At 45.7% G+C, this 21,655-nt stretch overlaps 1 protein-coding gene across 1 annotated transcript; it reads right to left on the reverse strand.

The window, feature by feature from the left end:
* Positions 1-1,220: 1,220 nt before the first annotated feature.
* On the reverse strand, positions 1,221-20,508 carry LOC144154624 (mitochondrial ribosome-associated GTPase 2). The gene is made up of 7 exons (XM_077685860.1): positions 20,101-20,508; positions 16,840-16,987; positions 16,632-16,747; positions 14,223-14,444; positions 6,905-7,043; positions 5,423-5,595; positions 1,221-2,201 (listed from the first exon to the last, which is right to left on the reverse strand). Exons 1-7 carry the CDS (start codon positions 20,212-20,214, stop codon positions 1,992-1,994), a joined length of 1,122 nt encoding a protein of 373 aa, XP_077541986.1. The 5' UTR covers positions 20,215-20,508; the 3' UTR covers positions 1,221-1,991.
* Positions 20,509-21,655: the final 1,147 nt, after the last annotated feature.

Below are 21,655 nucleotides of genomic sequence, written 5' to 3' on the forward strand. Positions count from 1 at the left end.
AATTGAAACATAACACCTGGCAGAGCAATAACTGAGAGGAAACTAGAGATAAGCAATGTTTTCACTGTCAGACAAATAAAAAATAAATGTTTGTGGTATTACAATACCATCATAGTCATGAATAACAACCCAGAGAAGACCAGAGACAGGCAAAATGGTCCCTTTTGCACCTAAGCTGTTTAGCTTCATTCTACACTGAAAGAGACAGACAAACAACAACAGACAAAGATAACTAAGAGAAACTATGAAAGAAGGAAACTAAGAGGAAATGAGAATTTGATGCATTGCATAACTAAACCTGACTAGGCTCCACAGAAATTAAAAATAAATTGCTAATCGCAAAACACACACAAAAAAAATACCCTAGCATATTGCCCGTTCTATTAACCAAAAATGAATGCTTCTATCTACGTAAACAAATATCCTCCTACAACTGCTGTGTCATGTTTACCAAATGCCGAACGTACCAGTGTTCATCAACTTTTTTTCAAGCGTAAACAGCAGACTTACCGAAGGGAAGATGGGGGAGAGGCACGTCCTCTCCCCCCTCCCACCAAGGAAAAAGCAGTGTTGACCGAGAAGACACACCTACGAGCTGATTACCCGCAGATCCCCTCTCCCAGCGAGGCCTCGCTGGGGCCTCTCCTAAGCTTTCTTTCCTCCATGGCACCTTTCTTTCCCTCCGCTAGCTCGCCTTTTCATTCTCCGCATAGGATTTTCAAGAAAATTGAGAAGCAAAAGCTGTCAAAACAAACGGAGCAAGTGGTTTGCGATGTGTACGCCCGAGTAAGACTGATGCAACCGGGACTCTCCGTCATTTACACAATTCGAGCTTGCTGGCATAAGCGAGCGTGTGCGTAAGCGTGTGTGCGTGCCGCTCTTTCAGTATACCACGGCCGCGCTGTGTAAGCACGCTTCACGTGTTGGTGGTGCTGCCCAGTTATCAGCTCCAGAAGAGATAATAAATCTGTGCATGCCCTCAAAACTGCAGCGCTGACAAAATTCACTTCACTTATGGACGACACAGAGTTGGACGGTATCGTCCACGGCCAGTCTAAATTCTCCAGTCCAAGCGTCGGCTTGCACTTACGAACAAATGAAGCGCGGGGAAGGAGACGGCAATATGCCTGCATGCTCTGTGATCATGGTTCAGTGCACTCAACCACGGAGCTCATGCGAAGAAATAGGCTGTATAAAATGCATTTCTATCACGCCGAAACTGAAACCGAAACCACTTTATTGGAAACTATTTTGTAACATCGAGTAGTTAGCTCCCCCTTCCCCTCCCCCCATAGCTTTCTTTCCATTGCCACAGAAAGTTGTCACCGTGCCGAGCTTTGCTTCCGTTCGATTTTCCAGAATGTGTTATATTTCACTCGGCATCTACCATGCTAACATACTATAACATAGTAGTGCTTAAAAGATATATTCCACCATGTAAACTAATTATTTTATTGTTTGTGCTGTGCAGTGCTCGACTTTACCATGCACAATATACTCGTTTAAATTTTGACAGAACCATGCATTTGCTTCATGTGGATACTGAAATAAAAGTGACTACTCGCTGTTATTTCATGAAACTTTCAAGGGCAATGTCTTTGTAACCACAAAATTTGAAAGTATGAAACACTAGCCTTGCAATATTGTCACATGAACCATGTTAGCTATGAAAATATAGATAAATTATCATTGGGAGTTTTTGAAGCAGACAAACATTGATATCTAGGTTATGCCTTACATTACACCAATGTTTTGTATTTGTGGCTCTTCTTTATATGCAACAACTATTTTGCAAGCTAGGTTGTCAAGAAATGTTCTCATAGAAATCTAGGGGCTTCAAGTGCCACTTTCTGAAACAATTACCCAGCTGCACCTAGCAGTCAAATATTCTTTTTTTTTTTTGACCTCAGCTGTTCATACTTTCTGTCATCCTGTTAAGGCTTACACGTGTAAAGCTTGTGAGAGGGTGCATAAAGACATTATACTGGCACTCATGGTGATGTTCTTTTGGCTTCAGTGGCGGCATCATAGGCCTTCCTTATGTACTTCAGGACAGCCAGAAGGTTTGTACCATACTTTGCCGACACTGGAAATAGTGGATATCGTCCATCAATTCGTTGCCGCAACACTTCTAGCCGGTCCACTGCACCAGGCACATCCACCTTGTTTGCAATCACAGCATGGTGACCATCTGTGAATCCCTGAAAGCAAGAAATAAGGAGACAGGTAGTAACACTTGAGCTGTGTTGTAACTTCTACTCCGCCAAGGCATTTGCAACTTAATAAGCAAGCAGATCCAGAGACTTTAATAAAAACAATCTTTGTGTACCAAATGAATTTCCACAGCACACGTGAAACTTGTGCAGAGGTTCTCCAATGAGGCTCTGTATAGACCTTTGTGAAACCCTCTGCATACATACTCATGGCTTTTTCCCCCAGCATGCGGCATTTCAATTTTTTTTTGTCTTATATGCAGACATCCTGTACAATGTCTAGCCTTTCTTCTTGCTAGCCAAACGGGGGTTTTGCCAGCAAGAAGTTTGGCCAGCAACGGAGGAGGTTTGCCTGGCCAAACGGAAGATGCAACACCATTTGTCAAACAGGGCAATCGAGCTCTGATATAAGAACGACAATGCCTTGAATGATGTGGATCCAGCACCACTCAGCGAAGTGATTTTTAAAATGCAGTCCATACAAAACTGAATACAGAGGGCCCCAATTCTTTGTCCACATGATAAAGTATGAGCCCTTACTTTTTTAACTGGTTGAGGTCCCATGACACAGTGGACAATGAAATTTTCTGCCCATGCCTCACAGATTTGTTTCCGGAATTTTAGTTCAGCACAAATCAAGTTGCGTCCTTCACTTTCAGGCAGTTAAAGAGGTCATTTTATTTTTTGCTCTTCTGTGCACATCCCACGACAGAGGTTCAGAACTGTCTTTTGTTTCTGCCTTAGGAGAATAGCAGCAGCACTATTTTGCCATCGCGAAGTGGTGGCATGTGGAAATGTGCTTCCTAGAGTGCTTGTCGGTACACCTACCAATTCCAGAAATGTAGTAAGTATTAAGGGTTCAAAGCATGATGTAGTTGACACCTAGACTATTGAATAACACATTTTACAATTTTTTTAGCCGGCCATTTGTTTTAGTTAATGTAGGGGGTGATTCCTTGTATCTGAGTTCGCTAAACCAAATTTTGAAGTTGAAGTTATGAACTTCAAAATATTGCAAATGTATTCAAAGTTTTCAAATGCTGCTACGTGATTCAATCCCAAATTGAACATCGTATTATTTACTTTGATATTCAAAAGTTTCAAATGTTCACACATCTGTAGCCATTATGTAACTTTAAAGATAACAAAGTTTAAGGCATAAAAATTATGAACAGAATCCAACCCATGATTAACAGAACGTATGAAAGTAAATTTAGATAACCTGCAGAAACATAAATATTGGCTTTAGAGTTCTTTACATCTGTAAAAGAGCTGCCGCCCAGCCAAAAAGCAAACAGTAACGAAAGATCCAGAATGAGCCTGACTTCATGTCGTGATCACAGTATTTGCCGAGGAAAAAAAAAAGGCGGCAGTTACAGTTCATTGCCACACCTTGATGCAATGTAAAAATTCCTGTGCAAAATGGGGTTAAAAACCAGTTCCTGGAGTTGAACCGCATTCAGCAATGAGCAATCTGGTGTTCCTCTAGAGAATGTTACATGCAGCCCACACAGATGCAGTACTACGGCTCCTAGTAGTCTAGAGCCCGCTTTGTGGCATCAGTACACATATCTGTAGTGACTGCCTTCTCCTAGAAATGTATGCCCGTAATTAAAAATAAAAGTATTTGTTTTGCCAGCCATACACACAGTGAAAGAAGTACCATATATACATAAATGTTGAATGCAGACTTTCCCCAAAATTGAGGCATATTTAGGAGTGTGTTTACTCTATGTAAGCACACCCCTTTTTTCCCTAAAATGTCAACTTTGCACCTACCCTTGCATACTCTGGGACTCGGTTTCATGAATGTATCTGCTAGCATCATACCTTTGCTGAAATAAGGCTCCGTGCATGGTGTGACCATGGCACGTACACGTTGCACAAAACACCTCATTCGAGTAAACATGCAAGATCCTTAACGTTTTGTGCATTAGGAGTTCTACCATACATCAGAACCTGTTCAAAACTTGGGAAAGAGTTTTTGCACTACATACTGGGGTTCCTACCGTAAAATACCGAGCAAGCGCCCCCCCAAAACTTGTAGATAATTGGCTTAGAGATAGGGAGGGGGCCCTTATTCTGATCGGGCCCTTAATTCAAGATGGCGGCACAAAATCGCAGTGATCGCGAGAAAGGCACTGTAGCCTTCATTATGAAAAATGTTTATTTATGAGTCATGACACTTCTAGGCAATGCTAAAAACGTAAATTTTCACATTCACTTCAATCACTGTTAAATCCGCAAAACGATTCTTCAGAATTCGATCCCAAAATAAGGTTCAGGCCCTCGGTCTGCAGCTCGTCAGGGTTCTCCGAGACAACGAAGTTTTGTTGCAGCAAAACTTCGTAGTTCTTATCCCACTCACGTATCCTTTTACCGTCCTATTTGAACACGCGAGAAGTGAGGTGCACGTTTCTGCCATTTTTCCGATGCCAGTCCGCTACTTCGAGCTTCCTTTTTACCGTGTACGAATGCATAGTGAACAAAGACAACCGCTCCTGAAAAAATGGCGGCGATGACTGGTAACGCTTAGTAACGCGTTCTCGTAGCAGCAACGACTTGGCTGCGACTTCGGCATCGGCTTTGAACACTGTGGCATCCAAAAGCCTGAAAAAAAAAAAAAAAAAAAAAAAAAAACGCTTTCGGAATGGCGGGAAGTGGGAGGGGGCGCTTGCTTGGTCGTGTACAGAAATTCTAAATTCCGGGAAAATGCTTGGGGGGGTGGGGGCGCTTGATCGGTATTTTACGGTATATGTGAAGTTATCTACCCCAAGGTATCAATGTTCGCTTGCACCCAAGGCAACCAAATAGGCCGCGTTTGGTGAGAAGCTGAAAGTGGGGCGTTCAGAAGGTAGCAGCTGCATTCACAACAGTTATGCAGCGTTTCGCTGCATTTTTAATAGCTGGCATGAAGAGAGCAACAAAAAGAGGTGGCATATGAAACGAGCGTTCGTGCTGTCTGCCTCATTTTTCTCTTGTTGTTTTGTGCTGTCTTTTTTTTTTTTCTGCACACAGACAGGGGAAGGAATGCGTGTGATTAATGATTTTGCTTGAGACTGCAAAGCACCATGATCTGGAGCGGTTAGTTTTGTTTCTACAAATCACCGAAAGCCAGGTTCAGCGCAGGTTTGAATAGCAGCAGGATATGCCTTTTGGTGCAGCTGACGGAGGTATCTCATAGCGGTAGTGTCAGCAAGGAGCCTTGCCTGCTTGTAGAGCTCCAGTTCCGAGAGCAGCACCGAGTACTGACTGGCGGGGTCGGGGCACTCCAGATCCACGACGAAAAGGAGGCAGCCACATCGCTCCGTGTGTCGCAAGAAAGCATGGCCAAGACCACGATTTTTGTGGGCTCCTTCCACCAGGCCCGGGAGGTCGGCCACTGTGCAGAGACATGCGCACAGTAATCAATTGCGCACGTGACTTTTTCAGCTTGCACAACCCAGCTTTGTGCTAGGCACAGTGCTAGGAGTATTTCTGGGTTCTTCAATTGCGCAGTGGGTTTGTTGGAATCCGAAATGCATAGCTTGCATTACCAGCGACATAATGAGTTCAGCCACTGTGTGCAGCCTTAACCAAACGATGTCTATTTGTGTTTGTCATTCCTTGCTTCATGCACTCGTATTTGCCAAAGACCAGATTATACAGAATGCTCTCTGCTTTACAAACAAAAGCGCTCCATTTATCTGAAGTGCTGGACTTACTGCCAGCAGTAGTGCAACCACACCAACACATGGGCATGCACTGACAGAGGCATTGAGCAGGAGCCTTTCGAAGGAGAAGTACTTCAGGTTCTTGCGAACAACTGGGTAGGTGACATTAAATACTGATCATTATTCTGAAAAGTTAGGTATTCTGAAATTTGAAGCAGTCAAATATATTTGTGTTTAAACTACAGGTTGTTGGCATAGAATTTCGGAAATGGTCATTAATCTGAAAAGTTACTTATGATCTTCCCCCCCCCCCCCCCCCCCCCCCCCAAAAAAAAAAAGGGTTTTGCTATATATACAGTGAAACGTTTTATACTTTTACTTTCTTTGAATGGAAATCTCTAGAACAGAATAACAGTCTAGGGTTATTTGCTTTTTTTTTTTTAGGATGTCGGAACAAACAGAAGTTTTAATAAATAAAAAATCTTGGCTACTGCAGCTTCTGTAGTAGTTCTCCTCAATGATATTTTACTGCAATTGCATTTGCTACGTAATTAAGCAACCAGTTTTGATGGCACAGTAAAGGTCAAATTAAAGATGTTTCCCTGTGCCACTTGAAAAAATCCCCACACAGTGCCTTGATGGCCTGGATTAATTGGCAGCTATACTGATAATGGGCAGGGCCTTTTTACCAGCTACAGTTCAAGCGTGTCGACTGCACTTTCAATCTTTTGAATTCAATGACATCATCAACTAAAACTAGTGAAAAACCCATACACTTCTGTCAAATAAATACTGCCCGTGCTGACTGCTTATCACACAGAAGCAATATTTCTTTTAAATTAAGTCCAGAAAAGCATATTCTTTTTTTGCATTGGCACTCTGCAATGTGAATCTAGCATAACTAATAGCAGTGTCGGGGCAAAACATAATTTGCTGCCAGAGAACATTTTAGCCCAAAAATCTGCATAACGTGCGAAATCGGCTTTCGTGTTTCCAAGAAAAGTCCCAGAAGCCGCAGCAGCAGCACCAACTGCTTACCTGCCAGCTGCAGGTAGTCGTCGTAACTCACGACACCCACATGCGGCCTCAGTGTTGTAAACGGGTAGGCAGCCACCTTCGGCCGAGCCCTTGAAATGGCACGCAGCAGGGTCGATTTGCCGACATTGGGGAAGCCAACCTGAGGGCAACGGGGTGAAGCAAGGCCACAAATGTGCAACTCCACTGGTGGTATGCAGGTACCATAAGGCTCTAAGAAGTGCCATCTATGTGCACTCACACAAAGTGAACACCCTTACAGCCTACCCCTCCAGTACATCGCTCCTATAAGAAAATACAATGTTTTTCCATTCGACGGTGTGTTCCTGAAGCACTGTCATGGAGTGTTAGTCACGCTGCTAGGATTTACATTTGTGATTCTGTGGTTTAATCACAAAAGTTGATGAGATGTGCTGATATTCTTTGCCTCAAGCTAATATTGCAACATTTGGTGCTACAATTTTGCTTTCTTACAAGGGCGCACAAAATCTGAGTAAGCAATGTGATGGAGTAAATGAACCTGACTCTCCTGTCCAATTGGTTCCAGTTGGTGGCACCCTTGGTCCACTCATGCCACAGAATGAAGGTTTCCACCCTACCATTCCTTTATTGACTTCTTAAACAAAAACTGGAGCATTCGTAGTGATGGAACACACCACCACCAATCAGAATCGCAAAACATTTATTCACTTGGCCCAGGTATACTCTGATGCACAATTACTGATGGCTATATAAGTGATGTTATTGCGGTGCCAATTGCACCAAACTGTGCCAAAAGACAAATGCTGCTACATCCTGTTACATTTTCAGTAATCTATCCATGTCACACCTGAGCAAAAGCTAGCTTTTTGTAATTTGCAGAAACGAAACTCAATCTCCGAGCTCGTAGTACTTTGCAAAAATTAGATTATATTAAGATTACAGCCCTTCCTCCATATGTGTGCAAACAAAAGGAAGCATATTGAAAAAGCTGGCACAAGAAACGGAACGGAAAAAGAGATAGGCAACATAAGCGGCTGTGTTGCCTGCCTTCTTTCTTTGGTTGTCTCGTTAGTCCCATAGCTCAGGAAGATGCAGCCAAATGCACCACATTAAGATGGCTGATATCTTATAAACTCCTCTCTCTTCGCTTCTACCTGCGGGTCCCCTATTATCTGGTTGGCTTTATGTAGTTATGTTTGACCTTTGAATGCTGATCGCACACGAACTCAGAAGGGGACGAAGAAACCCTAACATTTAGTACAAGAGCGTGTTTTCTTGTTTTTCAAGAGTAGGTTTGATGCACCGTACAATTCCTAGCAAAGTACACATTTATTTCTGGAGTGCTCACTCTAATAAGGTGTCTTGTGCAACTTAATTGTGCAATCACAGCATTCATGTGCAGACCTGTGCAAAAGCTCACATTCCAGAAGAAAAAAAGGGGGCTGGGGGGACTCATTTCGTCTAATAATGAAAATATATGCCAGTTTTTTCTTGTATGGGCATAAGGGGGGGGGGGGGTAGATTCAATATTTAAGCAAATATGAGATCCACCCTAATCTACCTTGCATTCGTTGCAGATACATGATCAAGAGAAGTGAATTAGGAATATGTGTCTAGTGATTGAGATGTGGTTGGGAGCCATGGAACTATATTTGTGTGTGCTACAGCTAGCATCCTCTTGAGGTACAGGTCCCCAAAAAGTGAACGGAGCAAGGGCTGGATATTTTGAGGGAATTTCTCCGCATTGTGCATAGCCAGCAACTTTTTAGTGACTTTTCAATTAAGTCATTCTAAAATAGTATGGGGCCACACATATTCTATTTATTCTGGCGGCCGCATAAAATACCGTATTTACTCACAGAATGATCACACTCGTGTAATGATCGCACCCCTGAAGTTCGTCGTCAAAATATGACTTTTTTTTATTTCCCGCGCAATGATCACACCCTGAACTTCCCGCAGCCATATGTCGTATGTGTGCCAAGTCTAGACGACGATGGTCATGTTTACATTAGTTTCCTCCTTTTTCGAAGCAAACATGGCTACGTTATTGCCGCGGACTTGATGATATTAACGATATCGGCAAGCATGAGTTCATTATTGGTGTGGAATAAACTTACTAAATGCACATACTGTACTGATAAAACATAAAAAAAACGCGCTCGGCTTGCTGTGTCGTCGGCAGTCGCGTCTTGATGTCCCACACTGTGACAGCAGCAGCCACTTATCGGTCGAGCTGTCCTCACCTCACAGCAAACTCGTTCCAACGGGTTCCATAATTCCGGCGCGTTCCGTAATGAAAACAGTGCATTTTGCATCACTCAGTGGTTATTCGGTGGTCAGTGGAGTTTTTATTATGTTTTTATTCGTTGCATTTATTATGTTCATGAGACTTGTCGTAAACACTCTGACCTGCATTTTTGCGTTTTCTGCGCTGAAACTTTTTCCCGAAAAAATTTACCTCGCATAATGATCGCACCCCTAACTTTGCATCATATTTTTGGAAAAAAAAGTGCAATCATTACGCGAGTAAATACGGTAGAAATTATTCCAATTTCACGAAGCCGTGCTCCGTTTACTTTTTGGGACACCTGTACATTTCACTGCACAGCACTGAATATGTCATGCCTTTGCGTTAATATCTCATTCCCCCTCTTTGGCCTGCAGTGTTGTGACTCAGTTTTTGACAGCTTCACACACAAATTTTCATCCTTGTCATGCATAGGAAAATAATCAACTGTAACTTTATTTTTTCACAGCAAATACTGTCATTCTCATTCAGAATGCATCACTGTTAATTTTTTAAGCTCTCAGTAAACCTAGAAGATAAAAATCTGCAGGATTTCCAGTCGATTTTTATGTTTCTGAAGGTAATCCCAATTTACTTGTGCACATTATGTAAATAGCAGGTCATTTTCTTGTTTGTGATTATTGCGCCCTACACCTAACTATTTAAAACAGAAGTTACATAACGGCAATACAATTGTTTGGAACGGGTTTGGTAGCTGGCGCACATAATTTCATTCATATTTAGCAACTTACCAAATGATATGGCACTGCCAGATATATGGCACCTAAGGCATGAAGGCATATGTTACGCATGTGAGTTTCTCTGTTTTAGAAAACACTTTTGGTGCTCCTGTGGGTTGTTAAAGCCCATTTTGAATGCTCAAATGCATGCTTCTCACTGCTCCAAAAGCCTGCTTTATTGCTTCCACATACTCTCTTTGGCTGCTACAAGCTTAGCTGCTTAAAAAGCACTTTTTGCTGCTCAACAATGACCCGGGCCAATCATGTTATGGTTAATGGAATTGGAACCACACAACTCCTCCCACAGAATAACAGCATCTTGTTTTGCTAGGTTAATTGCAGTTTTAAGTGCGAATGCACTTCTTAGGCGAGCCTGAATCGTCCGCCGCCGTCGTCCGCATAGCAACAGCTGCGGGTGCGCGCGCTCCTCGTCTTCCCTAGCAACGGGGGGAGATGGGCGCGCGCTACTCTCCTCCTCCTCTCTCCGCTCAGTGACTGCGGGTGTTGGGCGCCTCCTCTCCACTTCGGGCGGGAGAGCTCTCGCTCGCGTAGCGGGCGCTCCGCATTCCGACGCGTCGCTCGTGTAGCCCTCGCCGTAACGGCGGGCGCTACTCTCCTCCTCCTCTCTCCGCTCAGTGACTGCGGGTGTTGGGCGCCTCCTCTCCACTTCGGGCGGGAGAGCTCTCGCTCGCGTAGCGGGCGCTCCGCATTCCGACGCGTGAGGGCGCTCGTGTAGCGGCCGCGTGGCGCGGGAGGGTATTAGTCGAGCGCGCGCCGTCGTCGAGAGCGGTCGCTGGTCCTGCATCTCGATAACGATGATGGCAGACCGGGCAACGGTACCAGCAATAACGAGTGAAATATCTTTCTTTGTAGTTGTGTGTGTGTGTGTGTAATCTCTCGACTACTCATTAAGATCACGATATCCACCGTAATCGCGCAATCAACAACCGTGCATTCGCACTTACACACTCTCCCCCTCGGGGAAGTGCGAGGGAATTTTTGATTGTTTGCTTGTTTCTTCCTTTGTTAAGTTCTCCTCTTGCTTTGGCCTGCATATGGTCTGCTTATGAAATAAATACACAATAGCAATTGCGGCCATTTCACCAAAGAGACACCACACCTGACATTTTTAAAGGGGTCCTGAAATGCCTTCCGCCGGTGCATGGATGTACATGTAACCAAATAAAGCAATGTATTAGCAATCTCCTCCTGCAAGAATTTTGTTAAAGCGATGAGTATTAGCTGAGAAATCGTAAATCAAAAACCGCGAATTATCGTCGCGCCGTATTTCCTCCTCCTTTCAACTGTTTCTTCGCTGTTGGCCTCCCCTCCCATGATGCTCCGCTCCTCAGCGGTGACGTACTTCCGCTATTGCGCTCCCACAGACTGCCGTCTGCTACGGGCCAGCTCTTTCGGCTTTTTCATCTCTGTAGACACCATGGAGACAGGCTGGAAAAGCGAACGAATGACCTGGCCGCATGTGTGCGGCCTGGCCTTGCCCTTTCGCGGTGTTACGTAGCTGCAGGGCTGCAGTTGGTATCGGCGGCGAACTCGCAGCCGCGTGGGGAGAATCGTGCGCTCGTTCCCTTTGGTGCACCGCGCACTGTTTGTCCAAAAAGCGCGGTCTCAGATGTTGCCCCGCTGGTGCCGGGTGTTATTTTGCGGTGGTTGTAATTCCTACTACCGGCGGCATGTGAAAAAAGACATTTTCAACCGACACAGAACCCGTGCACAAAACGCGCCGGATCGGATCGCTTTATCAGCGGCGATGAACGTGAAGGCGAAGAGCAAACCAACGCTGCACTCGATCAGCGAGAACCCGTGTTCTGACAAGCTGCACCCATGTGTTGCATTCAACACTGACGGGAAAGCGTTTGTTTGCACTTGTTTGGATAGTCGTAAAATGTCCAAACACTCCGGCACTCCGCTAGCAGATCAGCCGGCGAGACATTTCGGAAAACATTTGACAGATGGCGCCGTATGCATTAGTGTGTCGCTACGCAAAACTGATGAGACGCTCTACTAAAACTCCCATCGCGGTGTCACGTAGCGGGACGCAAAAATTTAGCGTTTAGCGTATGCAAAGGCCACAAACGCTGTACTAAAACTCTATTAGCAGCAAAATAGCGTGCGTATGTGAAACCGCTTGCGTTTACAAAGCTGCACGCCGAGCGCGTACGTTTCAAACCTAGTGACATCGTTTAAATACACTGGCAAGCACAGTGTAACGTAGTCAGATATCAACCGTATGCTCAGGCGACAAGCAAGAGCTTGTTTTATGTGGGGCGGAGATTGCGCATAAAGGCCCGTTCGCACTTGCGACGAAAGCGAGTGAGAGCGGCAGAAATTCCGTCGCTTTGTCGCGCGACGATCGTTTTTGTCGAATGGTCGGGACAAATTTTGGTTGCGCGACAGAATTCCCGTCGCTTTCGCTCGCTTCCGTCGCAAGCGGGAATGGAAAGTTCTGCCGCTGCCGTCTGCTACGCAGCTCGGAGGTAACCGCGCGATCTGCTCGGGCCGGATGAACGCGCACACTCCCGCACGACAGCGCCCCAAGCTGCAGACGGCCGCGTACATCGCTCCCGGCGCCCGCCTGGAGCCCGCCCTCGGCACACTAGCCAGTATATTTCAGGCACTATAATGGAGGAAAGATTTTTTGCTTCCGATGAACCTAGTTCTTTGCCCCTGTGTTTTTAAATACGTGAAGTGGTTAGCACGTCGTCCTCACGCAGCTCTGTATCGTCGTAGCATCGCTGATTGTCCGAACGAAGCTTGCAGCTAAGCCAATGCAGCGACCGAAGCTGTGTGTGTGTGTGTGTGTGCATCGCCTCCTGTGTGTTGTGGACGCGTTCGTTTCGCGATGAAATGCGACATTGTACTTCTGCGGGTGGATAGTGCTTCCCATGGTCTGGATTATCTTTCTCGAACGACGTACCACTAAACCTCGCATGGGGTATGTGCAGTGTGCCTGGCTAAAAGCCTTCTCGCTTGCGCGCCAGAGTTGTGACTTGCTGCTCGTCCCCGCAAACCGGGTGTGAGGTGAGTGCCGTATTTACGACGGGCAGGAGGAGGCAACTCATCGTCTGTCAATCGCGGTTCAGACTTGCAACGCATGTTGTGACGTTGCGTTCGTTCGAAACGCATCTCTGGATTGTTTTGAAGTTGAATAAAATGTACGCGTCAAACCCAGGCATTCGGCTCAGGGCGTTCTCTGCGATTGCACCAAAGAAGTGCCACGGGACTTTCTTTATGGTACGTACTCACGTAAGATAAAATCCACGTCGTGTTATGGCCGTGTTGCATTCAATACAAAACGGTTAAGCGTTTGTTTACACTTGTTTAGTTTGTCGTAAAATGTCAAAGCACTCCGGCACTCCGCTGGCAGATCAGCCGGCGAGCCGACGCTGAGCAGACGACTCATCTCTTTGCCGGAAGTGCGTGAAAAAGCCGCCCAATAGCAGGATGTCTAGCTCATGACGAACATCTGGGAATCGATGATGTAGACATGTGAAGATGGCGGCGTCCAAAAACACGAAGGAAAGGGTGAGAAAAAAGCGACAAACTTTGCAACAAAAGTGTGAGCTTTCCGCTGCGCGTAAAAGAGTAATACTTGGCACAGGTGACGTTGGCGACCCAATCTAGCGATTGCGCTAGTTCATTTAGTGTGCTCAAAATGCCTTTCAGGGCCCCTTTAAAGGAAATATCAATTTGCCACAGGGACTTGAAGACTGCCAAGCTCCAGTCACAGCCAGTGGATGAAAATGCGCAAGTATACTCACCCAGCGGCTGTCTTTTGGCAGGAACGCCAGTAACATGCATTGAGCACGTTACTGGCGTAACGTGCTCCACTGAATGATCCACTGAATGACACCTTAGTTTTCGAAAGCAAGCACACAACCCCTGGTGGCACAGTTTCACAGTTACGCACACTACTAAGCCTCTCTTACAATGTTTCATTGGCACCAGCCCAAGCTCTTATCTCTGTTAAACTGTGCCTCAGGCATGGAGTCGGCATACTGATTTTCTGGCTGTTGCCCCAATCACAAGAAAGCATGAAGTTTTTCAGTGATGGCAGCACTTTTTTCTGTTGAACAAGGATGCAGCGAGGTGCGAAGGGCCCAGTTTTTTCCAATTAAGCAAAGCTGTGTGTTGTCTCTACGGCCTCTTTAAACTCTTTGCCACAAATTAAGAGACTGTGAAGAGAAGTTTTGCAGGAAAGTAGGGATGCTACAAGACAGACGGGGAGCACTGCACGAGTTCCCACTGATTATCAAGGGGGGGGGCACCTGCAAAGATCATAAGAACCCACCAAACCGGCTTGAGCCATGGTCTTCATCTCGAGGTGGTAAATGATGGCCTCCCCCTGGGCCCCTAGCTGGCAGACGCGCGGGTGCCGGTTCTCGTTGGTGAGGAAGTGGTGGTTGCCCCGGCCGCCTGCACCCCCGCGAGCAGCCAAGAACCGGGCCCCTTCCTCATCCAGGTCAGCCATGGGCTCCTCCTGCTCAGTGCACACCACTGTGCCCAGGGGAACCTGCAGCACACGAATGCGCTCGCTCACTCGCTACACTCGGCCGCACGCCCGTTCCTGGCTAGTCTGGCTGTCCAGGAAGAGGAGGACGGTGCTGTTCAGAGCGCAAGGAACCACTGGCCATCCAGGGGTGCAGCCAATGGGTTGGCCTTCATGTATCCTGCAGCATACAGTTAAGCTTGTGTAGAATTAAATTTTCCTAAATGGGAAGCCGGTCTCACAGAATAGAAAAAAGTGTGGTATTCACTTACGCCACAGTAAATAGGTACTGCACAAGCTCAGACATTAAATGTGAACACAGTATGCACTAGCGGCAGTAGGACCCTGAAAAAGCAACAAGTGGCACTCTCCCTAGCTTTAACCAGGGGACAGTGACACCGATTCTCATGTTTCGGAAGACTCCAGGCTGATGTAAGCCATAGTGGCTGAAAAGGACAACACCCCAACCATGCCTGAGTATAAATGAAAGTGCCGACCACAAAACTTCTTTTAGCAGCTTCATAACTTAACACGAAAGGGTGCAGGCCTGTATGATGAGACCGGCAAAGTCATACAAGGTTGCTTGCAATGAAAGCAAGCAGCATGTCGGTTACAGACAGCAGCATTTCTGTGAAGTGAAAAATTGGTTTTTATTGATTGATTATGAGGTTTAACATGCCGACGCTACACAGGCAATAAGGCGCGCCATAGTGAAGGGCTCCAGATTAGTTTTGACCACCTGGGGATCTTTAACGTGCGCCACAATCTGGAACACATGGGCATTTTTGTTTTTCGCCTCCATCAGAAAAGAAAATGCTTTGCCACACATCACATTCTACCTCACAGATATGATCACAGTGGTGCAACTGAGCATAAGCTGCCTGGAGCAGTTTGTGGAGCATCATCTGAACTGTCATGTAAACTCTACAAACTCATGCAGACCATAACAGCTGCAGACAAAATTTTTTCAGCTAGAAATTGAATAGTTATTTTAAACAAAAAGGAACGAATGGTTTCACTAGCTCTTCTTTGGAAAACGTGGCCACGCTGTACATTAAAGAAACATTTTCTTATTCATGCCACTTGTGATGAAGAGTCCATTATTGGGTGACTTGACTTCTGTCTGAAATTCTCCCTGTTTTTCAGATTTGGTAAAAGGTCAAATTGTCTGGAGCTGTGCTGCCTGGAAGAGAACGTCAAGTAAAACCTCAAGGATATGTATCTCACGGAGCAGGGGGAAATATTCGTATTCTTCAAAATTTGCAACACCCAAAACAAATGAAGCCAGCAGAAAAACAACCAAAGGAAATGCATAACTAGTTGACATCACCGAGTGTCCATAATGAAAGGCACAAAAAGGCCTGGAAGGGTCTTCGCTACCATCTTCAATTATCCACACATTGAACACAATATTCATGTAGTCTTTACTTGCTATTTTTTCTCCCTAGTGAATTAGACTTCGCAGGCACTGTTTTGAACGCTGAGACAGTCTTTTGGCTCACAGCGGACCAACAGGAACAGAGATCTGTCTTGACTACTATATGGAGTTATCTTACATGCAAGCTATGCTATCTTATCTCATCTCTTATCTTATCTATCTTATCTCTTACTGTCGAAAGGTTATGTACAGATGTGTCAAAGGTGGTCAGACAAGGCATGCCACACCAGCAAAAGAGGAGATGAGGAGAAAAGCAAGTGAAGGGAAATGTTCCGCAAAACATGGTGGGTTCAATTTTCTAGCAAAAAAAAAAAATGGTTTCGTTAGCTATTAGGAAGAAGCCTTAGCCAAGCTGCTGAAAGCATGCAAGACCTCTTCACTTGAGCCTCACGGCACCCCAACACGACATGCTTGAGCGATGTACTTTTTCTAGTCTATTGCCAATTTTTTCAGCTGGTAATTCTGGAGCAACAAAACTTAAGATGCAGAGAATGGGACACACTACTGCAAATGCGTATAAAAGTGGCTACAGGGCTATAAACTGACACCAAATCAATTACAAATTGCCAGTATTGCAGATTTTAGGGGAAAAAAATAAATAGGAAGAGCAGCAGGGAAAACTTCAAAAGCTGCATAGGCTTCCAGGCCTTACTCATAACAGACACCGCCTTTCATGAACCCTGCAGCATTTCTTCCTACACCCCCCCTAAACGCTTTGGCTTCCCCTAGATAATTCTTTCTTCCCACAAACCCAGAAATGAAGGAATACATACAGGAACAACGGTATGCTCCCCACAGCGTCCATGCATGTCTTTGCCAAAACCCCGGAGGCCAGCACTGCCATATATTATTGAGTTTATGTGCTCCAAAGAGTGGACATTGCTGGTAGCTGAAACAAAAGAAAGGAGGGTAAGGGCTTGCACTAACGCAGGCAGCCAAAGGAAGGGACTGCCAACGACACACGGTGGGCATGTTCCTCACCTTCAAAGATGACATGACCACCATTGCCACCGTCTCCTCCATCAGGACCGGCATTCGGATTACAAAATAGCCGCATGAAGGAGATGCAGCCATCGCCACCTGTGCCTCCTATCACCTTGACACGCTTCCAGTCAACAAAATGAGAGGGCTGGAAAGATGCAGTGGCACACGTAAGCATCACACGTTCAGTTTGGCCCAGTGAGCCACCATCAGTAAATTAGAGAACACTTTCCATTTGGCCTGTGCACAGTTCTGATGGCTGAGAAAAAGCAGGCATGTCATGTAGTGACACTAAAATTACACTGGTTCTACAAAATGGGTGTGGCTGACATCTTTGCTGCACCAACTCACTGTGCAGCTGTACGAAAAGACAGGGCAAAAAATTCAGTACGTTGAACATAACCTGGACTGGACACCGATCAATTGTAGAGAACAAGAAAAGCAGACACTGTGGCAGCTCAACAACGCTCAGGTCACTATTGGACAGCTGCTGGAAAATTTCACACATTTAGTGAAAACCGTGTGTGGTCTATTCAGTATAGACAAGTACATAAGCAGAAACACAGTCGAAAACCAAATTTATGATGCTCTGCACATTTTGTATTACCTGAAGAATGAAAACACTCAACAAAGGGTTTGTTCTTCAAATTCCAATTGTGGCTTTGCAAACCGGGGCTGTGAGGCACGGCTTAGTGGAATATAAACCATGAAAAGGATCCTAAAAGCTGCTGAAATCTTGTTACCATAGCATTTTTGTTCTTCGCCCGTGACAGGGAAGCAAACCCACATCCTCATATCCAGTAATGCAATGTCTTAGCCACCACAGTGAGCTATGCAATAACTTCGCCATAATCCAAAATAATGAGGGACAAATCGATCAGCTGTTGACTTTAGCGTCATGTGCAGCACTTGCCGTGCTCTCTCTGAACCACAGACAATGCGGCAGGAGGGGATGTCTAATGAATGGCTGGTGATGGAAGGAGCTTGCTTCAGTGCAGTAGAATATCTCCGAGTTACTTTGTATTACATTTTTTCCAGTGTGGAAAAGTTTTTATGCACAGATGGCTTTTGCTCTCATGATTTTATGCTTCTGGGACAGTGTTTTCGTGTCGTCAAAACAGAGGACAGCACGAACAGCTTTCTTTTGTGAAAGTGCAAATTTCTGCATGTTACAGTGTTCTTGTGTCACCCCTAAAGGGTGCACACTAACATGGCTGCGAACAGAAAAAGCAAAGGGCATTATATAAAAAATATTTGACTGCAGTGGGAAATGTGCGGTGGTTTCCATTCAAGGACCCACAGATTTTGTCTAGTTCGTCTGATATACGCTGTTGCCAATGCATCATGCGCATGAAACCGGACACAAATTACTCTAGTTTTGTTCAATATGAAGCACTATTGCTCACACTACTTCCTAAGTCTCTGTGCCACTGAGTCTCCGCCGTAATATTCATGGCTTTTTTTTCTGCAGCAACCACCGTGAAATCATCTTGAAACTTTTACTTCAGTGGTGCGGTTAGGGCGTAATACAAAAAAAGAAATGCCTGTGGTACAAAGAGTATGCGTAACCGAATGGCATAAATTGGTAATATAAAAAAGTTTGTTTGATAAGCATACATCCCAGCTCAGAAACAACACCTGAGCAATTTAGTTTCTAATATTGTTCATTTTTGTTCATTGCATCATTTATGTCTCTACCGCTTCCTAAACATACAGCAGCACGAAGCCGCAACAAGTACGTGGCACATGATGTCTTTTTGAATAAAGTTCACAATAAAACCCTCAATCTACAAATGCAAGTGCGAAGGCTTTACAGAATGGCAGGAAGTGGTAGGGCACCTTTACTTGCCACTGTGGCATAGTGGCTAAGGTGTAGTGGTGCTGAGTGGGCTCACTTCTCAGCCGTTGTGGTCGCTTTCTTACGGAGGCAAAAAACCGTAGGCCTCCACTACGTGCACCTCATAGTCCAGATGCAGCCTGTATGCATAAACCCCCACTTACAACATTGAAGAGGGGGGGGAGAGACCTCCGTTGCCACACGACTTATAATAGAGGAGCCGATAATCTGCGGGAACATGTACAGTGCTCAGCGATTGAAACGCGATACTCGGAGCGCGTGGCTGCCGGTGCTTGTTGTGCCACAGGTGAGCGCTTGTGAAAGCGAGCTGACGCATTGTGGTATACGGTGAGGGTGAGAGCGTTCGTGACGCATGCTGACGGCATCCGGCAGACAGCCCTTCAGTGTGTGGTTCTTGGCGGCGTCATAGGGGTGCTACATGCCATGGCTTCAAAACGCTGCGCCTGCGTGCCGTGCCGCGCCGCGTGAAGCTGGGTGATCTGGCACCGCGCGCGTTATGAATTTGAATGCGCACTTATCGCGATGTGTTATCGTGGTGCGCACTGCACGCAGGCGCAGCGTTTTGAAGCCATGGCATGTAGCACGCCTATGCCGCCGCCAAGAACCACACACTGAAGGGCTGTCTCCCAGACGCACTAAGCGTGCGTTAGAAACGCTCTCACCCTCATCGTATACCACAATGCGCCAGCTCGCTTTCACAAGCGCTCACCTGTGGCGCAACAGGCAACGGCAGCCACGCGCTCCGAGTATCGCGTTTCAATTGCTGAGCACTGTACTCAAAAGCGAGATTTCCGAATAATTCAGCGATACTTAAACTTCAATATAGGATATTTTTCATTTTTTTCTTAATTATTTCACATTACAGCTTTACAAGGTAAAAAAAACCTTTTATTGCAAAATTTTGTTCGAAATATTCATACTCGACCGAGTAGCCGAGATTTAAACCACAGGCTACGCCATGGATTAATTCTGGCAAGGGCAAATTTCCAGCTATTTCGAGCGAACTATTCGAGGCTGTGACCATCATAGTATGCGGCAGTTTAAAAATAACTGACACTCCAGGCACTTAGCAGCACGTTGGCCTTGCGACCCTGTCGACATGTCGTTGTAGCTTGTGTACGAGAAACTTGAGTTGTACGACAATGTCCCACCAGACGCAATGTGCAACGAGGCAGTGGGCATTTTCGACTGTCAAGTCTCCGACTTGCCGCCTTATGCAGTCCACTGGTGAGAGCTAGTTGATTGACGAAGCGTTCAATTCGGTGGTGTATTTTAAAAGCAATAATCACATGTATTAATCTAGCCGTAACTGTTTGGCCTTATTCCATAGAAAAGATGTTTCAAACTGCCCGCCAACTATTCAGGTCTTGCGAATCAAAGAAGCGTCACATTAGCTTACTTACTCGGGCATGACGAGACTTTGGTTTCGTGTCTCTCATTGGAAGCGCCGTGCTACAAAGTCTGACGAGGCAATGTTCCCGTGAGGACGAAGTGAAGAGGAGGTGCCTCAAAATCATAGCTGCAGTTAGGTTGATACGATTCCCACCAACACCAGTAGATCTAGAACCGTTGACTAGCACACAAAACCGTGCACATTACTGAATTATACACTAGTCACGTCTGAGGCTACCACTCACTAGCACAACTTATCATCTTCCGACACATGTCACAGACCGAAGTCACACAGCACAAACTCCACGCATGGGAGAAGGGGAAAAATGCACGGAGAAATGCGCACGAACGGCGCCATGAACAAACTTCCGACTTGGTTTGTCTCGGCTACTACTGGCAATCCGCAGTAGCCGCACCAGTGTGAAAGCTGTTGCTACTGTTGCTGCTGTTGCTCAGTTTCAAACAGTTTCTAAGCTTTGAGCAACAAATCACAGTAGCGGAACGACCGATCAGTTCCTTTTTCATTTTTTTTTTCAAAAGATAAAAGAAGCTTTGGCGCGTTTTTTTCCCAATCCGGCCCTTCTGCTACCAACCGTACTTCGCATGGAGGAAAGGAGAAAGAAAAGGTGCTTCAATTTTATTGATTTTATTTGGCTGCCATTGCTGCTGCTGCTTCGCTTAGCTTTGGGTAGAGGCTCCACGTTTTATTTTTCCTAGCTTACCCATCTCTTTCATCACCCCTTTTCTCCTCTAATCCTCTAAACTGGACCTTTAAATAGCCCTAGGAGTACTGACACGAAATTTCAAAGCTGAGATAACTATGTAAAACGCTTCCTTTTTATCAGGAGATATCTGCCAGCAAGTTTCAACAGCAACCGTTCAGCGAAACATATCTAAAATCCATTTTAATCTTCGCCCGCACGAGAAAGCCCAGAGCGGGCCGACGTGACATCATCTGCTACGTGCCCCAAACTGCCGACGTCGGGGCTCCCGTGACGAAGCCGACGCGCTGGCTGTGGTTGGCGCGCGCTGCTCGGGAGTGTGTACACGTCATGGTTTTGGGACTGACGTCATGCTACCCGGGCCTGTGGGGACGGCGAAGACCTCGGCCGGTCTGGGCGCGCGCGTGCGCTCGCTCGCGCGCGCTTCCAGAGAGGCAGCGATACGGCAAGAATGGTGACGCCATGTGATACATGCTGTCATGGCGGCCGCTCGGCGCTTTTTTGTCGAAAGCGAATCTGGCACGAATAAACGACGCCGTAAATGAATGTTTACGCTGCGCTCGACCGTCTAATCTGTCATTCTATGATTAGTGGGCTGGTAGGCACGCATAGCAGCGAAAAAAACGTAACATAAAAATTTCGTGTCAGTACTCCTTTAAATTTTATGCTTTGCTCTATGCAATTTTGTTGCGGTTCTCTTTCTTGGATTCTTCTGTTCACAGTTTTCATAAAGTCCTCATCATGAAGCAGTTTACTATTTAATTTTCACAAATCTCAACTGAACGAGTTCGCACACTACGAGGCAATGGTCCCAAAAGGGTACATGCTTTACAATTTAGTCTTC

The sequence above is a fragment of the Haemaphysalis longicornis genome, unplaced genomic scaffold (genome assembly GCF_048455015.1).
Source record: "Haemaphysalis longicornis isolate Haplotype H1 unplaced genomic scaffold, Haemaphysalis longicornis Haplotype H1 scaffold_1, whole genome shotgun sequence".
Classification (NCBI taxonomy): Eukaryota; Metazoa; Arthropoda; class Arachnida; order Ixodida; family Ixodidae; genus Haemaphysalis; species Haemaphysalis longicornis.